This window comes from Amaranthus tricolor, chromosome 8 (assembly GCF_026212465.1).
Source record: "Amaranthus tricolor cultivar Red isolate AtriRed21 chromosome 8, ASM2621246v1, whole genome shotgun sequence".
NCBI lineage: Eukaryota > Viridiplantae > Streptophyta > Magnoliopsida > Caryophyllales > Amaranthaceae > Amaranthus > Amaranthus tricolor.
Window position 1 is genome coordinate 17,515,124 of NC_080054.1, and position 19,140 is coordinate 17,534,263.

Genomic DNA, 19,140 nt, shown 5'->3' on the forward strand with positions numbered 1-19,140 from the left:
CCACTCAATACCACCTCTTCCAATGGTAATGCATTGGAACGAAATCTATAAAGAAAATGAAATGGTTGAAGTTGGACTAGCATGGTCATCAAGGTTGCAAAAGATTTTTCAACTAATTACACTAATTTTCATTCCATTACCAACGCTTAATACCACCTACCGAATGGGCCGCAAAAATTTGAAATAGATAAGATTATTTATTAAAAAAAAGTACACAATAAGACACATATGAACTTATTTCCTTTTATAAGCGCCTAATTCCCAAACCTAAGGGTAGGAGGCTGTTCGCAGTTACTAACTACGAACAAGTGTTGTGATCTAAAAAAACCAAAAGGATTGTTCGCAGTTAGTAAGTGCGAACAGACTATTGACTTCTTTTTGACCAAAAGCCCTGTTCCCACTTACTACTGGGAACAGAGGAGACCTAGTCAAACAGGATCAATCCTCTGTTCGCAGTTAGTAACAGAGGGTTGACCCTGTTTGACCAAGTCGTTCGCACTTAGTAAATATAAACAAAACTTTTGGCTTTTTTGACCAGTTTTTCTTTGTTCGCAGTTACTAAATGTAAACTGAACTGAAGCTGAGCTTTAGGAGTAAAGGCGCTTATAAATGGAAAATAAGTTCGTCCGTGTCTTATTATGTGCTTTCTTTTGATAAATAGTGTTATATATTTCAAATTTTCAGAGTTGTATATATCATTTATATAAATAGTGAAGTATAATCAAATCTATCACTCTTTTAAGTGAAAAAATAATTCTAGAATGTTTTCTTAAAATAATTTCTTCCTTTTCTTTTATTTTTATCTCCCTTCGACGAAATGGTATCATTGATAAATTCACATTGTCTAATGGACTATATGCAACTTGCAACCTAAAACCCCATATTTCTGAATTTCCTCCGCTCCTAAAAGATCTTCAACTTATGGAACAAATATTGTTGTACAACAATTACATTCTACATCAATTTTAATCGATACAAATCGATGTGGGTTCCTTCAAACTAAGGGTGCAAATACTTACAGGATGCACCCTTCTTGCAATACCCGCTTTCATAAAATTTACATACACGCTGCCCTCTGGGTGGAGGCCTTGAAGACCCTCCACCCCCTCCACCAAAGGAAGATTGTCTGCTCCATGAAGTCGGCCTACTCTTACTAAAACCTGAATCTATGCCATGGTGATGATGATTCCTGTCCTTAGAACCAGAATGTCTCCCCACATTATGACTATATCTTGGTGATATCTGACTTGATACTCTGGTGCCTTGGATACCCACTGAAGCGGTCCAATGTGGATTCACACTTAAGGCAGCCATCCCTGGACCAGAAGTGTTCCAAAGCAAGTTAGGAGTTCCCAAAATTGAACCTGTTGCAGAAAATTTACCGCCTGGATGGATGCCTGGTGGTTCCAAATTAGTGCTCGAGTTTTCAGAGCCCTGTTTCCATGATTCAGCAGCCGCTACATTCACGCATGCAGTCTGCGGAGGTTGAAGATGACAACCTACTTTCTTATGATGCATTGGAAGAGTAGTAGGATCCAACTCTCCCTCCTCACGAGGGCTTGAAGGGCGGTCTCGGCTCAAGGTGGAAGGCGGTTGTGGTTGTGATTGAGGTGGAGGTGGAGGTGGAGGTGGAGGTGAAGGCAGCTTTTCTTCAGGAGGTGGTGGTGGTGGTGGTGACGGTGATGGTAATGATGCTGGAGGTTGTGGCGGTGTCGGTGGTACCGATGTTGGAGGGGGTGGCAACGGTATTGATGCAGGAGGCTGAGGCGGTGGTATTGATGGAAGTTGTACTGTGGTTAATGATATCGATGGCTGTGATGGTGGTGCTAATGGTGGTAGCACAACTGACATTGATGATTGAGAAACAAAATTCTGGAGAGGCATCGACACAGTGGCTGGCTTAACTTCTTCCATTCTAGGATTTCCAATAGAAAGAATGCAGGAGGTGTTTGGAAGATCATGAATGACAGTGAAAGACCCATGTGATTGATCTGTGATGTTAGGCTGGAGATGAAAATGCATATCAGCGGTGGAACTCAAAGCATCATTCTTTCCAGAATCGAGATGAGGGCTCAAACCACCAAGCGGGCTAAAACAATCATCTCCAGGAGAGTCAATTGAGTCATCTCCACAATTCATTCTAGAAGTTGGGGATGACATGCCTCTTAGAGACTCCATTGCCTCAACTTCTGATAACAGATCTGAAACAGATTCATCACCTAACGTGCTAAGCTCGATGGGCTGCCAGCTTGAAGTATCAAAAAGATTCATCGTTAACTGACAACTATGAGAAGCAGGGTTGGCATGGTCACTGGAAGCTTCAGCCAGCTTGACTGATGGACCAGAATTGAATTCAACAGTCTTTGTGGTGGAATATGCACCCCATTCACTGGCAACATCTGGAAGATGAACTTCCCGACCTAGACTGGAAGCAGTGCTCCAAGAAATACATGAATCTTGCCCAGATACATTCAATAAGACGGAATTTTTATCCCCCAGTAAATGACCTGTCGAAGCTTCACCTATCTTCAGTGAGGTGGTAGGAAGATCAGAAAATTCTATTCCTCCAGACAAAGAACTCCATCCAGTTCCAGAATGCTGAGCTGTATTTGCACCAACGCAAGCCTTAATATCAACAGCAGGAGTCTCTATTCTGTCAGTCTCCAACTTTGTCACAGTACTATGTAGATCAGAAAATACAATCCCACCGGATATAGTACTCCAGCTGGTTCCAGAACTGTGCTCAGGGACATTAGAGGTATTATAATGTTTATTTTCAACAGAAAGCGTTTTTCTGCTCTCCATACTTAAATTATTACCAGGAAAAATAGACAAATCAGTTCCAACAGATATAGAACTCCAAATTGCTTCCGAAACTTGTCCTGAAACATCAGAAGAAACAGAATGCCTAATCTCTGAAGCATACGGCTTTAAACCATCATTCTCCATTTTTATAGCAGCATTTGCCGTAATAGAGGCATCAATTCCAACAGGCACTGCATTGCCTGTACCTGATTCTTGCTGATAGCAAGATGAGACACCCAAATGTTTATTTTCTCTGTCATGATCATTCGTGTCCTTGATTTCAATCTTTGGCATAAAACTCACTGGATCAGAAAACTGGGTTGCACTAGATCCCCTTCCATCTGTATCTAAGTCTTTAGACACTAAACAAGCAACTTTATTATTATTCTTCGAAGTGAGTCTCTTCAAATCCTCAGGATCAGATTGCGGTGTTCGATTTGAAAGATCTGAAGCCTTGGCTCCATTAGAAATCAAGCCCCAGCCATTTTCTGAGTCCTCTTGGACAGCATTTGGACTGGAAGGTTGACTTTTCACTACCTGACTTTCCAAATCTACATTATCAGACTTTGATGAGGAAGTAGATGGATAAGAAGACTCAAAATTAGTAATGTGCATTGTTTCAGAAGACCCCGTCGGAGTAGCAATTGAACTAGGTTCTTCGGTATCAAACAAACTCTCTATAAGTCGTGCTTTCATGTCAAGCCCAGATTGACCAATACCCCTTTGATTTTCAGACATCAAAAGATTATTGCAAGTTCTCATTGGCAAATAAATAGCATCTGAAGTAACAGTTAAGTTTCTATTGCAGCCTTCTTCGTTTGATTTGTCACCCACAGAAGGGGCTTCAGTGTTACTACTTAATTCCTCATTAGAATTAGCTTTTCTTTCATCAGATGCAACCCCACCATCAAATTGCGGCAAACTTGGAAGCTGTTCAACATGAGACTCAGGCTCCGTAGATTGCTGCTTCCTCAATGCATCAGTTAAAAGTATGGACTGATCTGGAGTTTCAGTAATCTTCCATACTCTTAAATCTGTTGGGAAAAAACCACTTGAATCCCATTTACGTAGCTGCAACATGCAGAATGGTCCCTGAACCTTGCCTGACGGATCCCGGTAATGCCACATCTTCTCGAGTTCAGAAATATCAGAAACCAGAAGCATCCGCGAAGAAATAGTGGAAGAATCCGAAGCAGTTTGAGAAATACATTCGATTGTCGCAACACCATGATCCCTGGAAACAACACCCAAATCTGCCCGCTTGTTGAATTCTTCCAGGACCTTTAAATCATCAACATTTTCAGTTTTGTGAGAGGGCTCAAAGGGTCTTGTGGCACTTTTAACTCTCCCAACATGAAATTTTGCAGATAGCTTTCTGTTGCGCTCCCCATTTGCCAAAATCCTTTCTTCTATTGACGGGTCCCCTGCTCTCACAGGCGAAATCAACTCCATATCTTTTGCATTGGAAGTTGAGTATTTTGGCGTCACAGACACATCTAATAACATTTCACACCATCAGAAATGAAAAACATACAATCAGGATTATTAGTTTAACATATATTTTAAGTGAAGCATACCTTGTTTCTTTTTGTCTGGCTCGCCAGAATCATCATCAGACCCATAACTAGGATCCATTCTCGGATCAGCATGCACATCTGGAATGTTTTGTATCCTACGTATACGTTCTTCAGATGTCTTCAGCAGTTCAATTTTCTCCACACATTCTCTATGCGTTTATATGGTTAAGAAAAATACATTGTCAAATCATATGGACGTATTAGTATACAACGCCAAATATAAGATTTACCGGTCCTAAAAGAACCTTAAAGGCATAATATGAGTTCTTGTAGGAGTGATGAAACAAATTAAAAGATACACACAGAAGACAAAACAGCAACATTTTCATAGAGCTAAGTGCCAACAAGAAAATCACTCAAGGAGAGATAAAAATAAGTGAAGCTGTTACCAGCACACAACATCTGCACCAAAGATACACACAGAAGACAAAACAGCAACATATTCATGGAGCTAAGTGCCAACAAGAAAATCACTCAAGGAGAGATAAAAACAAGCGAAGCTGTTACCAGTACACAACATCTGCACCAAAAATTCTTTTCTCATTGTGTAAATCACAACCAAGAACAATTTTAATACCCCAAAACCATTATGTGTCTCTCAACTAGGCGGACTTTGAAGAGTCGGATGTATACAGCCTTAGCTTTTTAGTTATAATAAACAGGTTGTTACCAATTGATCCCAAGTAGCAACAATCATTTCTAGCTTCACATAAAAAAAAGTGCACATGATTTCATTAGTCATTTTAATATATTCCATCACAATCCTAAACCAAAGTAACATAAATAATTGACCCCATTTAAGAATGGACATTTTGTAAATCACCAAGGAAACAAAATCCTAAATGCAAAGTACTTCAAAAAAACAAATAACATAGTATGACCATTTCAAATTTTCCTTCAAGCTTAAACCAACCAAGCACCTGTAATGAATTAATTTCTGTGTAAAAAACAGGAGAAATCTCAACAAAACATTAGACAGATAAAGGATATTCCTCGCGGTGCCCCATCTCACTAGCTCGATCCTTAAGATGACTAAGCCTCTTTATTTCTGTTTCAAGCACCTGCAAACAAGTAGTACCATGTTTAGCAGAAGTTAAGGTACATAAAAGATTCAAATCATGAGTACTAGGTTGTTGGCTTGTTGCAATAACAAAGTGAACTTCAAAAACCCAAAAATGCAAAATCTTCCATTATCACAAGCATCCAGGGAAGATTGCCAACATTTCAATAATAATTTAGGATAAAAGACATCAATGATAAGAAAAGGTAAAGCACATACATCGTTAACCCTCACAGTCTGCAGTGCGATTGCTTTCTCCTGGATTTCTCCCTGGATAATAATTTCAAAAATTTTAGGAACTACAACCAATTAAACCATAAAGCCAAATCCTCTTACACTTACCACCGTCATACTCTCAACAAGCCCCAACTTTATACTTTGTCGTAACCGCCTGCACTCATCCTAGGATTAAAAAGAGATTAAATTAGCAAAGAAGTGAATTTCAAACAGTAGACACCATTTATTGACACATGATTGCGCCTCTATGTATCTATACCGAATATAATTAACAGATCTATTCATGAACACACTTACACGCATACAGTATGCAATGCGAAGCATATATTCTAAAATTATTTAACAAGAAACACAGCATGAAACAAAAGATATAAAGTAGAGGAACAATAACCTCAGAGAAATCTTGGTCTGAAATTGAATCAATTGAAATATCTTCTATCTTGTTCAAATTTAGAATCTGAAGTATAGAACCATCAGTCTTATCACCTACTTGAGAGGACTCAACTCCTTTGCTTGTACCTATCCAAAGAAAATGTTAGCACGTTTGCAAAAACAGTAGAAAGCGCACAGATTGAAACATTGCAGAAGCTACTAGCAACAACTGCATGCATACCTATGATTCTCACCAAGCGAAACATATCTTGCTTTTGATCATTGCTAGAGATCCTAATTCGAACAACTGAACCTACAACTTTATCATGAAAATTAACTACATCTCCCATTAATTTTTCCAACGAACTCCTCTTCAGGTAAATTAAATTAATATTGTGGACATCAATGGCTGCATAACTATCTAATTTGACCTGCCGGTCTTTTTCTTCAGCTTTTCTACGAGTTTGCCACCTAGTTTCTCTACTATTTTCAAAAAATTTATCCTCCTCCAGCTTCCCACTCAGAGGGCAAATAGCTGCACCCCTAATCACAGCATTGGTATGAGATTCTTCTTTAAAGTGATATTCAAGCATCTTGAGCATTTCGAAAGGACCTACACGCTCCTTTCCAAACAAACTCTCCAACCTTTTATCACAAATTATTTGACAATTCCGGCGAGGATCGTAAAGATTGTTATTCCTTACGTAATTCAGTAAAAGAGCCCGAACATCAAACTGAGATAGAACTGATGTTTCACCATTTTTCATATGTGCAACAAATTCTAAAAGTTCTTTAGTAGCCCAATCAGCAGCTGCATAAAATCCTGTTTCCTCCTTCATATCAGATTGCCCATCATTATCTGAATCCAGATTCAGCAACTGAGGATGTTTTCTTGTCTTTCTTCTTTTTGCAGCATTAGTTTCTAACTGTACATTGCTACTGCTTACCTCAGAAACATTAGTGATACAGGTCTCAACTCTTTTCTGCTGAAAGTTATTGTTTTCAACCCCATATAAATTTCGAGAATTAGTAGCTCGAATCAGATCGTCTAAAGTAAGAGATTCCTTCTCTTTCAGATATATCCAGTATACCTTAAAGAGGTATTCCCAATTACGAGTGTCATCAAAATCTACTTGAACCTGCATAGCAAACAAACAAAAGATAATTACAAGGTTGCATAAAATAACAAAACTACAGAAAGGCCAATCAGCCACATTATATACATAACAGAATTGTATAACATGACTTTCATCTGTTTAGGAAAACTAAATGGTTTAACAACTCTATAAAACCCTCAGCCCCCCTAAGGACCCGAATCTCAGAATTAAATTGCACAATACAAAATTGAAATATGAGGATTGAGGAAATAAAAAATATTTAAATTTTAAAGGGAATGAAAACAAAATGTGCAAGGTCTTGATGCTAGACATCAAGCCACTCAGAAACTTGTTGGTCGTATTACTTGAAAAGATGACACCCCACCCCAACCCCCAATCCCACCTTAAAAGGTTTTGAAAAAGAGAGAGAAAGCTTTCACAAATTTATTGACTTCCTCCTGTATCCATCAGCAACTCATCATCCAAATCAATCAATAACAACATATTAGCAGCACTAATGACCTCTAGAAAAGAAAACACAAGATCTCTATTCAACAAAAAAGACCACCAGATATAAAATATAGAAGCTCAAATCCCAGTTTCCTATTGCAAATGTCTGTAATAAAACCACCACATGAGCTTAAGAAGCATTGAGCAGAAAGGTGAGAAATTTGGACATGACACCAGACATATAGCAGTCATACCTGCTCCTTGGTTTCCTGAGGGATATTTTCAATTAGCATAATGGTTGTCATGCATGTTTTACAGAATCCTTTGTTTCCTCTTACACAAAAAATATCTGCCTGCTTGAGACACTTCTTGCACAAGGAGTAAGGGCAAGTGTAACACATGAAGACAGCATTTCTCTGGCAGAAATTACATAAATGCCACCCTGCAAAACAACATAACAGATCATCCAAAACTTAGCATGTCGAATCAGGTCTACTATTCATAAGAAAGACAATATACTAATAAATTATTAATCGGAAAATGGGAGGTATATAGAGACATATATGATAAATAGAAGGTCAATATTGATCACATCTCAAGGGTAATGTTCTCATAGTAAAACATGTCAGACCAATATAAGAATATCAATATTGGTAAAAAAAAATGATATTGCTATATAAACTGATAAATAACACAATACACATTATTTAAAACGGATTAGGTGCACACCACACCCAGGCAATTAAGAGTCATAAAGCCAGGAGCACCCAGTATGTCTAGAGGACAGATGTTGAATGTTTTTCCTAATAAAAGTAAATTCAAGAACGGAAGACTATTTTAAGGTAATTTTATATGACAAACACAACACTGGCTTCCAATTTCAGCAAGGAACACATAACATATCATAAAAAATATGAAATACATATCTTGTGCAGATGAAGATCTAGTTATCCAATCTTTACCAAAAACAAATGCTATAGCCTAAAACCCAAAATATGAAGATAGATACACAGTTGAATTTAAAGATCTACTTTTAAGGCATCCAACTCCAATACAATTGCAAGTCAACCAAACAAGCACTAGAAGTGAACAGAGGATCATACTATGAATGAAGTTTTTTAAAAGGGTTTTGGACTAAATGTTCTAATTTGAGAGAGCTACTTAAATTCTTATGGTTACAAGCCTAGTTTCATGAAGCGCAAATAATTTTTCAGATTTCCTAATCAAAACTGAGATATAAAGTACGAGAGTTTTCTAAAGTAGATTCCTACTTTTTGCTTCTAGATGGAACTAATTGAATTTAAGCAAATGTGTAAGAAAATAACATAAAAACAACAATAGTTCTTCATAGAGATGGTATGTGATCTTCTGATATATAACTTTCCTATCTTTGAGACCCAAAACTTTACATCCCATAGTTAATGTGAATATCACTCAAATGCACCAAGCATCATTATTCTATCCATTCTTCAAAAGGAAATATTAACTTTCCATTCTAGGAAAGTTCCCCAATAACATGCATTAATATTACATAAAGAAAACAGCTACAGTCTGTCGTATTTCTCCATGTATTAGATTAGTTATAACCTCGAATCAAAGTCAAACTCAAATATTCACACTTAAATATGCAAATAAAGAGACATTAAACTCATATATTGAACACTAAGAATGCCAAGAAATTCTACAATTTCTCCACATCAAAACAAACCATGATTCTAAACAACATACATCTTAAAGCAACATGAAAATATATCCCATACTCTATTCACATTGATAAATTCGAGTTTCTTCACTTGTAAATGCAATCAATCTTAAACCATACCATAACATTCATGAGCAACAAAATTAAGGATTTTAAATATACATATTTATTTCAATTTTGTATATTTTTATAAAATACTATTGACATAAAATTAAGGATTTTAATTTCATTTTATTGCATTGTATGATTTATAAAAATATTAGATGTGCATTAAATTTCAAAGGATTTATGAAGAATATAAAGCGGACTTAGAGTGAATGTGAGGCGGGTATAAGGTGGGTATACCTAATTGGCCATAGTAGGTAGAGATGAGTTTGAATGCATACCTAGGTGAGCGAGCCTAGATATGAAAATTTAACACGCCATGGATGGTGGGTAGGTGGTGGTGGGTAAGAAAATTTTAGGTGGGTAAGGTTATGGAGAAGGCATACCGCAACCACCCGCCCATTTTGCCATCCCTAGTCCTCACCATAATTTGAGAGCCAAAACAAATTTTTCTAGGTCATTTACCCATATTTATTTAATCACAAATTCTAGCAAACTTCACGAATTAAAATGCAAAAATTCAAACTAAACTATCCTTCCACTGAGAAAGTTACAAGATTTAAGTCATGTCATTGTCTTCTAAGGATGTTCAGCAGAATTCCATAAACTCAAGAATGAAAGCAGTGGAGCAAACAAAAGCTTCTTTATGAGAAATAAACATTAAAAAGTTGCATATCCTTTCTAATTTGTTGATAAACGCTTAGGTAATGAAGCAAATAAATGTTGGTATAGTATATGACTTTCTTCATCAATACAATAAACATTAAGATTTTGAACCATTTTACAAATATCCATTATAATTGCAATAAGTTACAAATTTGTTTTTAAAATATGTGTGTGTGTATATAACAACTAACAACTTGTAACAAAAGTTACACAATGAGTACAAAAATTGGGTATTAGCCTATAAATACAGAGACGAGATTATACAAAAATCGTCACAAAAATTATACTCCCTCTGTTTCAAATTAGAGGCTGACATTTCTTTTTGTAGTGAATTTTACTTATTAAACCTTCAAACCTAATATAATGCATGATTATGCATCTAAACATACTTTAATGCATTTATAGAATGCATTTAATTCAATTTATCTAGTGCATTTGATCTATCCGACCTTCAATTTTTTTTTCACATTCCTAAAATCCAAAAAGAGTAGCATAAAAACTATGTAGCAAATAATGAGGGAGTACATAGTTTCACAAGCCATTTGGGAGACAAAAGGCCTCTAGAACGATTGTCACTATTTTTATTTTTGCCCTTAATATATCATTTTCTTAACTTTTTTCTACTTTGTTGCCTACCCAAGTTACAAGAAAGGATCATAATGTTGGGCTTTTAGAAGGATCATAGTCAAAGCATGAGAGTAGTGAAAATGCAAATGCTTCAGTAGATGAAAGTGTTATAAGAAAGTGTTATAGAGTTGCAAATATTGAAGAAAAGATGAAAGAGAATCGTTTAAAATGGTTAAGGCGTGTGCAAAGGCGGGTATTAGTGAACAGTATGAAAGATAAAAAGTTGTGGGAGGCTTAAAAAGAGGACAAGAAAGACCAAAAATGACTTGATGACAAAAGTGAAAAAGGAAATGAAGGATTTACACTTACAAATTGAGATAGTAGAATGAATGGAGAAGAAGAATCCAAGTGGATGACCATTGAAACTGATATATTAGTTCAAGTAAGCGACCCCAATCTTTTGGATTAAGGTATGACATAGTAATTGTTTTTGTTTCTTGCTTACCCACAAAGCTACCACATTACAAAGTTGTGCTAATCTAGAGTCATAAAGATAATGCTTACTAGAATGATTAATATTGTAAATAGAAAATGAATTTACGTGATCCTGAATAATTAACGCTCAAAAAGAATTTTGTGATTCAAGTTCTACTTCTATATTCTAAATGAATTTTAAACTTTAAATACAACTAACATGAGGTTTGAAATACAAGTCTTCTCCTAAAGTACTAATCACTAAAAAAACTCAATACAACATATCTAATTTAAAATGCCAATCCATCTCTTAGCCCTAAATTAAATTTCTTTGTACTTTAAAAGAAATACTAACTCTAAATTACATTTTAAAGAATAATTAGCCTTGATCACAACTAAATTTAATTTATCAACAACCAATGCACCTCAAAATTTAAGGGAAATAAAACAATCATGTTTCCTTTAAGTTTCTCAACATGAATAACTTGTCCTACATCAACCTTATCTAGAATGTTCATCCTTCAAACTAATTTTACTTATCTAGATTTATTAGCCACATTTTCTTTCATCTAATTTGAAACACAATTAATTTTGACCTTAACCAAATCGATTTTAGATCTCAATTCGACTTTTGGATCTTTGAATTAAACCTATTACCCTCAGCAAATTTATTTCAACTTGTATACCTATAAGAGGCTTAAACTTGTACATTTAAAGGGGGAGAGGGGAAATCCCCTTGCTTTTTTGGGACAATGCATGCACATTCAAGTAAAGATTTAACTAAATCTATGATTAATACCTATTATAAGATTATCCTAAAAAATATGTGAATGTTGCATTAATATTTCTTACTAGTTAGTATAATTGTTCACTAATAACTAAACTATTATTATCATTCAAGTGATGTAAAAAGGTTATGTGAAAACTCAAGTGTTCCTAATACATTGTTTCAGATTGCAACATTAGTTACAACCAGCAAATAAAATACGAAATTGGAGAGGGAAATAAAGTGGGCAAATGGGAAGAAAGAAGAAAATGTGAGTGAAAAAGTAGGAGATGAGAATAAAAAGTGATAAAATAGGTGGGGTAACATCTGAATGCTAAAATAGTAATGTTACAAACCTATAGGTTAAAATTAATATGGCATTTCCCAAAATAGGAAGTGTCGCAGCTACATTGAAACAAAACAGAGGAAGTATATTAATATTTGAATCAAGAAGGCTATACCCTTCTTCATTCTGCATTATATATTCAGAAAACCAACACACCTTGCACATTTAGTACCTCAAAGAGCCATATGCTGTAACCTTTTTTATTTTACCATTCCAAAATGGCAATTTATAAAATACAAAGATTTAAGATAAGAAAAGAGATACTTCAGCAGTTCATTGATCAATATAATTTTGAAGAATATTTTCTACCAATCCACATCATTTATCAAATCCCTTTGTATTAATGAACATAGTTCCCCTTAACAAGTAATAAATTTAAAGGCTTGGAAGTAAAATATATTGCACATCAATCAACTACTAACTAGTAATTGGTGTCTAGCATGTTAATATAGATCACAGTTAACTTAAGTTGTATTCTAATTAATATTGAAACTCGTTAAAACTCAAAATGTGAAATGGGTTTCATTTCATCCACAATACACCAGTAAAACAGCATCCAGAATCATAGCAGAAGCAACCTAGTTATTTGCCTTTGCAGATGTCCTAAAATCTTATTTGGTATTATGGCATAATCCCATCAATAACACAAAGATAAAGATATGCAGATAATCTCTGTCTCATATGTTCTCTCCAGTTATATAGCATTGGATCCTTTAGTAAAAGCAGGAATCCTTCAACTCAAGAGACATGAAACTCAGCCTACTAAATGTGCTAGCAAACACATCATGTCAATGGTTTCCTTTTTCCCTATTATCCACTAATAATACTCTGCACCCAAAATACTTTTGATTTGTTTTGATGAACCCATACACGGCTACACCAAGAAAGCCTTCAATAACCTGTCAGTCTGTCACTAGTAGCTTTTCAACTGTTCAAAAATTCAGTTCGATGGTTAAACTGTGCTCTACATATAGCAAGAATGAATCAATCCAAGTTGGTTTATCCCAACATTCTCTTAGATCAAACATCAAATTGTTTGACTAAAGTATTCTGGTTATGTAAAGAGTTCCATAAGCTACTCCCTTCATCCCATGAGTTTGACGCACTTTCTATATTCATCGGTCCTTTTGAGATTGACACACTTCTACTTTAGGCTATGGAATCAACCCATATATATTTACTCCACTAAACCCACATTAATTAACCTTTTACCCTCATCATTCCCTTAAAATTAATATTCCATCTCGTTATCACTCATCTAACAACCCTCATTTATCATCACTGTTCTCTCTCCCTCTCTCACCACCCCATTAAGTCTTCTAGAGTCTTCCTCTGTTCCCTCGTCATTCCCGCCTCTCTCCCACTAATTATGGAGAAAATCCTAGCACATTTCTCTAACCAATCATTTCTAGAGTTTCCTAATATTAAGTTTCTTTTCTTCTCTAAAAGATGTTGCTTTGCTAGAAGCGCATCTCTTCCTCATTAAAATCATGAGTAAGCATACATTCTTTACCCATTTATGGTATCAATTTTTTTTATAGTTTTTAATTTGTTTTACATGCCTTTTCTGCGATTTTAGCAATTCGAAAGAGCATTCATTCTACATGTCAAATAGTAGGGTCTCGATGTTTCCATGAATATGCTATAAGCATAAAAGGAATCTTTTATCACATATTATGTACTTGATAGAATTTGTTACCAAATTTCACTGAAAGGTATTGATGGATACTATCTAAATAATAGGAGCTTTGGAAACAACTACATAATTCAAGAGATGCGCACGTTTTAGGTTTCCTCCCATTCCTATCTCACTTTGTAGTAAATGAAAAATATCCTTTTTACTTTCTTTCTCTTTTCTTCCTCGCATTCACTCAAATTCATTATTCTCCTTAAATTCTTTCTCTAGTCATCATTATCAATACCTCCGCGTCTCTCTCCTACAAAGCATCACTTTCATGCACTCTTTATCAACTTTGCAATATATTTTAATTGAGGAGCCTAAATTCTAAGAGTTGCAAATAGATTACTTATTCTAGAACTTTAATGTTTACATTTCATGCTTTGGCCAATTTTTATGCCTTTAACCTAACTTATTTCATTAATTTTTGAAGTCGGTAATTTAACTTAACAAAAAGGTTAGTTGATTAGAAATAAGACATCCCTATTACATAATTTACATTGAGATTTTCCATTCATTCCTAGATCTCCTAATAGAAAATCTGAAAACAAACTTAGCTCAAAGCATGACTCGAAACTTGACTGACCCAAACTAAATCTAATTGTAGTACTTACGCAATCCTTAAAAAGTTTTTTTATTCCTTTCTATCCACAATTCCACAAAGTTCAACGAATGACAAAGAAAAGAAGAAATTCCATGTTTGTTTTAGATGACCCTTAGCACTGAAAGCAAAGAATTCCATTTGAAGAAAATATCTAATTATCAAAGGGGCAATCCAATTACGTAGTTATTTATAATCTCCTATTTTATTAAATAGTTACAACTTCCAACAGCTATATTGAAAGATTTGATGTAAACAAGTTTTGATAACCCTTGCTAAACACTTATAATAGCAGGCAACACACTCATCTATTATAGATTTCCAACAAGTCATTGCAATCTAAAAATAAGTTTACTTTTCATTCTTGATCTCCCCTAAAATTGATTTTACACTATGAACTTTAATTGTAATGTGTAGTATATAATTGCTTTTGCAGCCCATTTAAGAAAAGAAGATGAAAATTTATGGATTTGAAACCTTTGACCGTTGAAACTTGGACCTATGAACCATAGCGTAAAAACAAGGTTGCATCGCAGAGGCTGCATTATAAAAGTTTTCAAAACAAACTTACTGATATCTTCCGCGTTGTAAATATGTTAAAAAACGCATTTTAGGCTGTATCTAAGAATATCTTATGATTCGATCGATATTTAAATGTTAGAATAACCGCAACACTCCCATAATTGTATCACCATTATGTTACCGCAATCGCAATTGTTGCCGGATTTTTACACTGTCTATGAAAAGGATTTAAGAATCGTTAGGATTTGAAGAAAAGAACAATGGCATACTCAAGTCATTTAATATTGGAAATTGTATTTTTGAGTGTATGATCCTTAATAAGACATTCAGAATGTTTTTTAATTGTTAAAAAGTATCTAAACATAAACGTAAATTACCAAAAGTTACATATAAAATCAAATTCGAAAAGCATAAATATTAAATATAGCAAGAGCATTAATAATAGGAAAGGTAACAGGTGGCATAGGCAACAAAACGGACAAAATTATCCCAAATTAGGAGATACTTTCTCGTTGCTACTTATGAAACAACCTTGAGAAACAAGATCATTTTTCAGCTAAACAAGCACTCAAAAATGTGATATTGAAGATTTGAAAACAAGATAAGCCTTCCAAATCTTGGTTGGGTGCCTACTATTTTTAGTAAGTTGGTAGGGAAAAGAATTTCACATTGTTTGAGCACTTCAAAGTAAAATACTCCTACTCATTTAATTTGCAATTTCTAATAGGTTGGAGAGCCCGTTCAATTTGCATTCAATTTCTATTTAAGGTTGGACTTCCCCCTTTTGGTAATAGTACCACAACTTTCTTTTTATCTTATTCACAATTCATCTCTCCCTTTTATCTAATCCACTTTAAGTCTCCAGCGCACCAGTTATTTGCTTTAACATTTACACTTCTATTAAGAGGTGTAAAATAAATGGGACGGAAAGAGGAATTATCTAGTGAAAGTGAACTTCACATGCCACTAGCCAAAGACTACTTGAATGAGGGTTGAATAAGAATATAAAATGATAATTGGAGAAACTATAGGATCATACTCTTAATTTCAACTCTAATAGATTAAAAAAAACTAGAAGTTCAAAAACTCAAAAAGAAACTTCTCTAATGTTAATTAATGCTTCACTGATTACTTAGATTTAGGCCCACTTCCCTGATTTGTGCCATCTTGTCTTTAATTAGTAAGAGCGCGTTTTTTGGCATGATATAAGGTATGCGCCTTAAAAACTCTAGTAACTGAACACTTGGTTGTCATTGAGCACAATAGCCACCATATGTGGTGGCCCTACAATGGCAATTAAAGACATAACACTATGTCCCTATGAATTAGCATCATTTAGGATTAGGTTAGTTTCTAAAAAAAGCTTAAAAATTGTTATTTTTTTCTTACACCAAATTTTTAATAGAACCGTCCTTAAATTAGGACTTATGTGATCACTTTTAAAGCTTATATAATTACTTTTTTATAAAGCTTATGTGATCACTTTTAAAGCATATGTGATCATTTTAAGGCTTGTATAATCACTTTTAAAGCATATGTGATCACTTTTAACTATTTTAAGTGATTAATTTTAAAGGCTATGTTATCATTTTTAAGGCATATGTAATTACTTTTAAAACCTATGTTATCACTTTTTAAGGCCCTATATGATCATTTTTAATTTACTGTGTGATCACTTTTAAAGCTTATGTAGTTACTTTCAAAGCGTATGTTATCATTTTTAAGGCTTATGTAATCACTTTTAAAGTATGTGTGATCACTTTGACTATTATAAGTAATCACATATAAGCCTATATAATCACTTTTAAGACTTATGTGATTACTTTTAAGGTTTATTTGATCACTTTTAAGGCATATGTGATCGAAACTATAGAGATTAAATGAAATTGTGCGTGGGCTGATCCTAATTTTAGGACCGCCGCATATAAGACTGGTTGTTTTCCTTTTAGTGTGATAAATATGGTATCAAATTAAAAGAGATTGTATCATATGAATGATATTAAAAATAGTTTAAATGTGTGAACGTGAATAAAAGGAGGTGGTAGGGTCTAATTTAAAATTAAAACATGAGGCAAAATAAACGGAGCAAAGATAGAATATGAGTTAAATTGAGAGGGACAAAGAGAGTATATGATAGACCTTTCACTTTCTATAAGTGTTTCGATCTTCGGGTATCAGTTGATAGATGTGGTAATTGGTATAGAATTCACGCTGAGCAAAGGGTATTTCGAATTCTTAGCTTACCCAAATCCGCAACTTGGCTGAAGAAGCCATGTAGTTTAGCAGTATAATATTTCTTTTAAAATGAAGTAAAGCTCTTCCCAAGTTCATTGAAATAACAAAAATGATAGATAAAATTTCCTAGCAAGTCTTTTGTGAAGCGTGTAACATCACTTAATCACCATTTTATTTTTAAAAAAAGAAAAGCACAACAATATGTTGCATTATTATATATGTAAAACAGGCATGAAGCGCTATAGCTTCACAGTGAACGCTATACACATTAAAAGAGAAGATTATACTCAATTTCTCTATAGTAGATGCATTTGCATCTAAAGCAGGGCACTTCATGCAATCACAAAAGTAAACTGAGGTTTGCGCAAGGCAATTCAAAAGCAAGGTCACAATAACTTGAAATGTCTAGAAAAAGCCACCACTTTCTTACAACGAAAATGATATATGATAAAATTCCTAGACGCTTGGACTTAGATAGGAGGAAAAGGATTGAAAAGAGTTGAAAATGCCCAAAACAAAAAAAGACCTTAAGGTGAAGCTACAACTTATCAATAATAATGTGGTGGCACGAGAATGTGAGAATTCTTCTCAAACATTGCAATTACATCTTAGATAGAAAAATAGAAATACAGCACAAGTTTATGTCGTATAATTGTTTTAACAATGCACTAAGCCGCTGTCGGTCAAAAGAAAATTTTGCGCCAAATTTCCAACTTTTAGAAAGAAACAAGTGGCATAAGATGGAGCACGATCACGTAAATTCCTTCCTTTGATATCCATTCTTCAGATAGTTGGTCTTAGCCCAAGCAACAACATAAGTTTAAGAAACCATCGGTTAATTAGTCTAAGCATCAAATATCACAATTCCACACCCCCAAGCTCAAGCAATAAACTTCTAGGGCAACAAATTCCACAAAAAAGGGAAATTACCGGATTGCATGTCATAGTTACAGCGAAAAACTTTTCATTCAACAATCACCAATAAACCCAAACAGCAACTAATAAATACAACAGTACCCACATTCCAAACTTATTTCATAAAACTTCATTAAACCTAAAATGTAGCAACTGTCCAAATACAAAATGATCAACTTAATAACAAACACAATATACATACCACAATTCCACCGTATACTTGGACGAAAGAATGACTCATCACGTTTAATACAAGCAGGATGGTACGCCTTAGGACAATCCCTAAAACAACAAAATCATGGAGAAATTCAGAAATAAAAAAAGCGCATTAGAAAATAATCAAAAACCCTAAAGAAAACATTTTTTAATTAAAAAAAAAAAAAAAAAACTCACCGGCGATCACAAAGCACTAGGTTTCCACCATCAAAACAAATAAAACAAACATCCTCATCTTCCTTTTTACTCCTCTTACTATTCGCAACCGCCAAAGAAGAAGAACCAGCAGCAGTAGACGAAACTCCTCCAGGATTCCTCGGAGGCCGCCCACGCTTTTTCCTAGCAACTTCCACCATTGGAGCTTGTACCGGAGCTTCAACCAACTGAGAATCGGGAAGAGTTACAGCATTTTGAGTCCGATCAACAATTCTCAATGCCGGAATACTCGTACTTACTTCTTTATTAACGCTAGCTAAAGCTTGAACCATAATTCTAGTATCTCGTCCTTCCGCCATCAATGAAGCTTAAAATTAATGGATAAGCAAGTGAGATCGAGTTCAATTTTCAGATGATGAAAAACCCTAATTTAGGCGCCATGGAAATGAGAGAGATGGTCGGCACATGGGAAGAAAGAGATAGAGATAGAGAGAGAATTCAGAAATGTGCGTTGTTTAGGGTCGTTTTCGAGGTAGAAAGTTCAGACCAAAGGATGGATGACTCAACACTAAAGTGAGGAAGTACTTCAATTT

The 19,140-nt window shown here is 34.7% G+C and overlaps 1 protein-coding gene across 1 annotated transcript; it reads right to left on the bottom strand.

The window, feature by feature from the left end:
* Window positions 1-731: 731 nt before the first annotated feature.
* Window positions 732-19,135, bottom strand: LOC130820316 (zinc finger CCCH domain-containing protein 44). Its single transcript, XM_057685642.1, has 10 exons — window positions 18,569-19,135; window positions 18,378-18,457; window positions 7,853-8,040; window positions 6,293-7,190; window positions 6,071-6,198; window positions 5,785-5,844; window positions 5,662-5,712; window positions 5,373-5,443; window positions 4,383-4,537; window positions 732-4,301 (listed from the first exon to the last, which is right to left on the bottom strand). The coding sequence occupies exons 1-10, from the start codon at window positions 18,904-18,906 to the stop codon at window positions 1,000-1,002; spliced, it is 5,271 nt and encodes a 1,756-aa protein (XP_057541625.1). The 5' UTR covers window positions 18,907-19,135; the 3' UTR covers window positions 732-999.
* Window positions 19,136-19,140: the final 5 nt, after the last annotated feature.

What these genes read in the sequence shown, in the direction of transcription:
- LOC130820316 (XM_057685642.1), bottom strand. Translation starts at nt 18,906, where the DNA reads ATGGCGGAAGGACGAGATACTAGAATTATGGTTCAAGCTTTAGCTAGC. An exon ending in AAGTATACGGTGGAATTGTG is followed by an intron (nt 8,041 to 18,377) that starts GTATGTATATTG and finishes GTTGTTTTGCAG; the next exon opens with GGTGGCATTTATGTAATTTC. An exon ending in CTCAGGAAACCAAGGAGCAG is followed by an intron (nt 7,191 to 7,852) that starts GTATGACTGCTA and finishes TTTGCTATGCAG; the next exon opens with GTTCAAGTAGATTTTGATGA.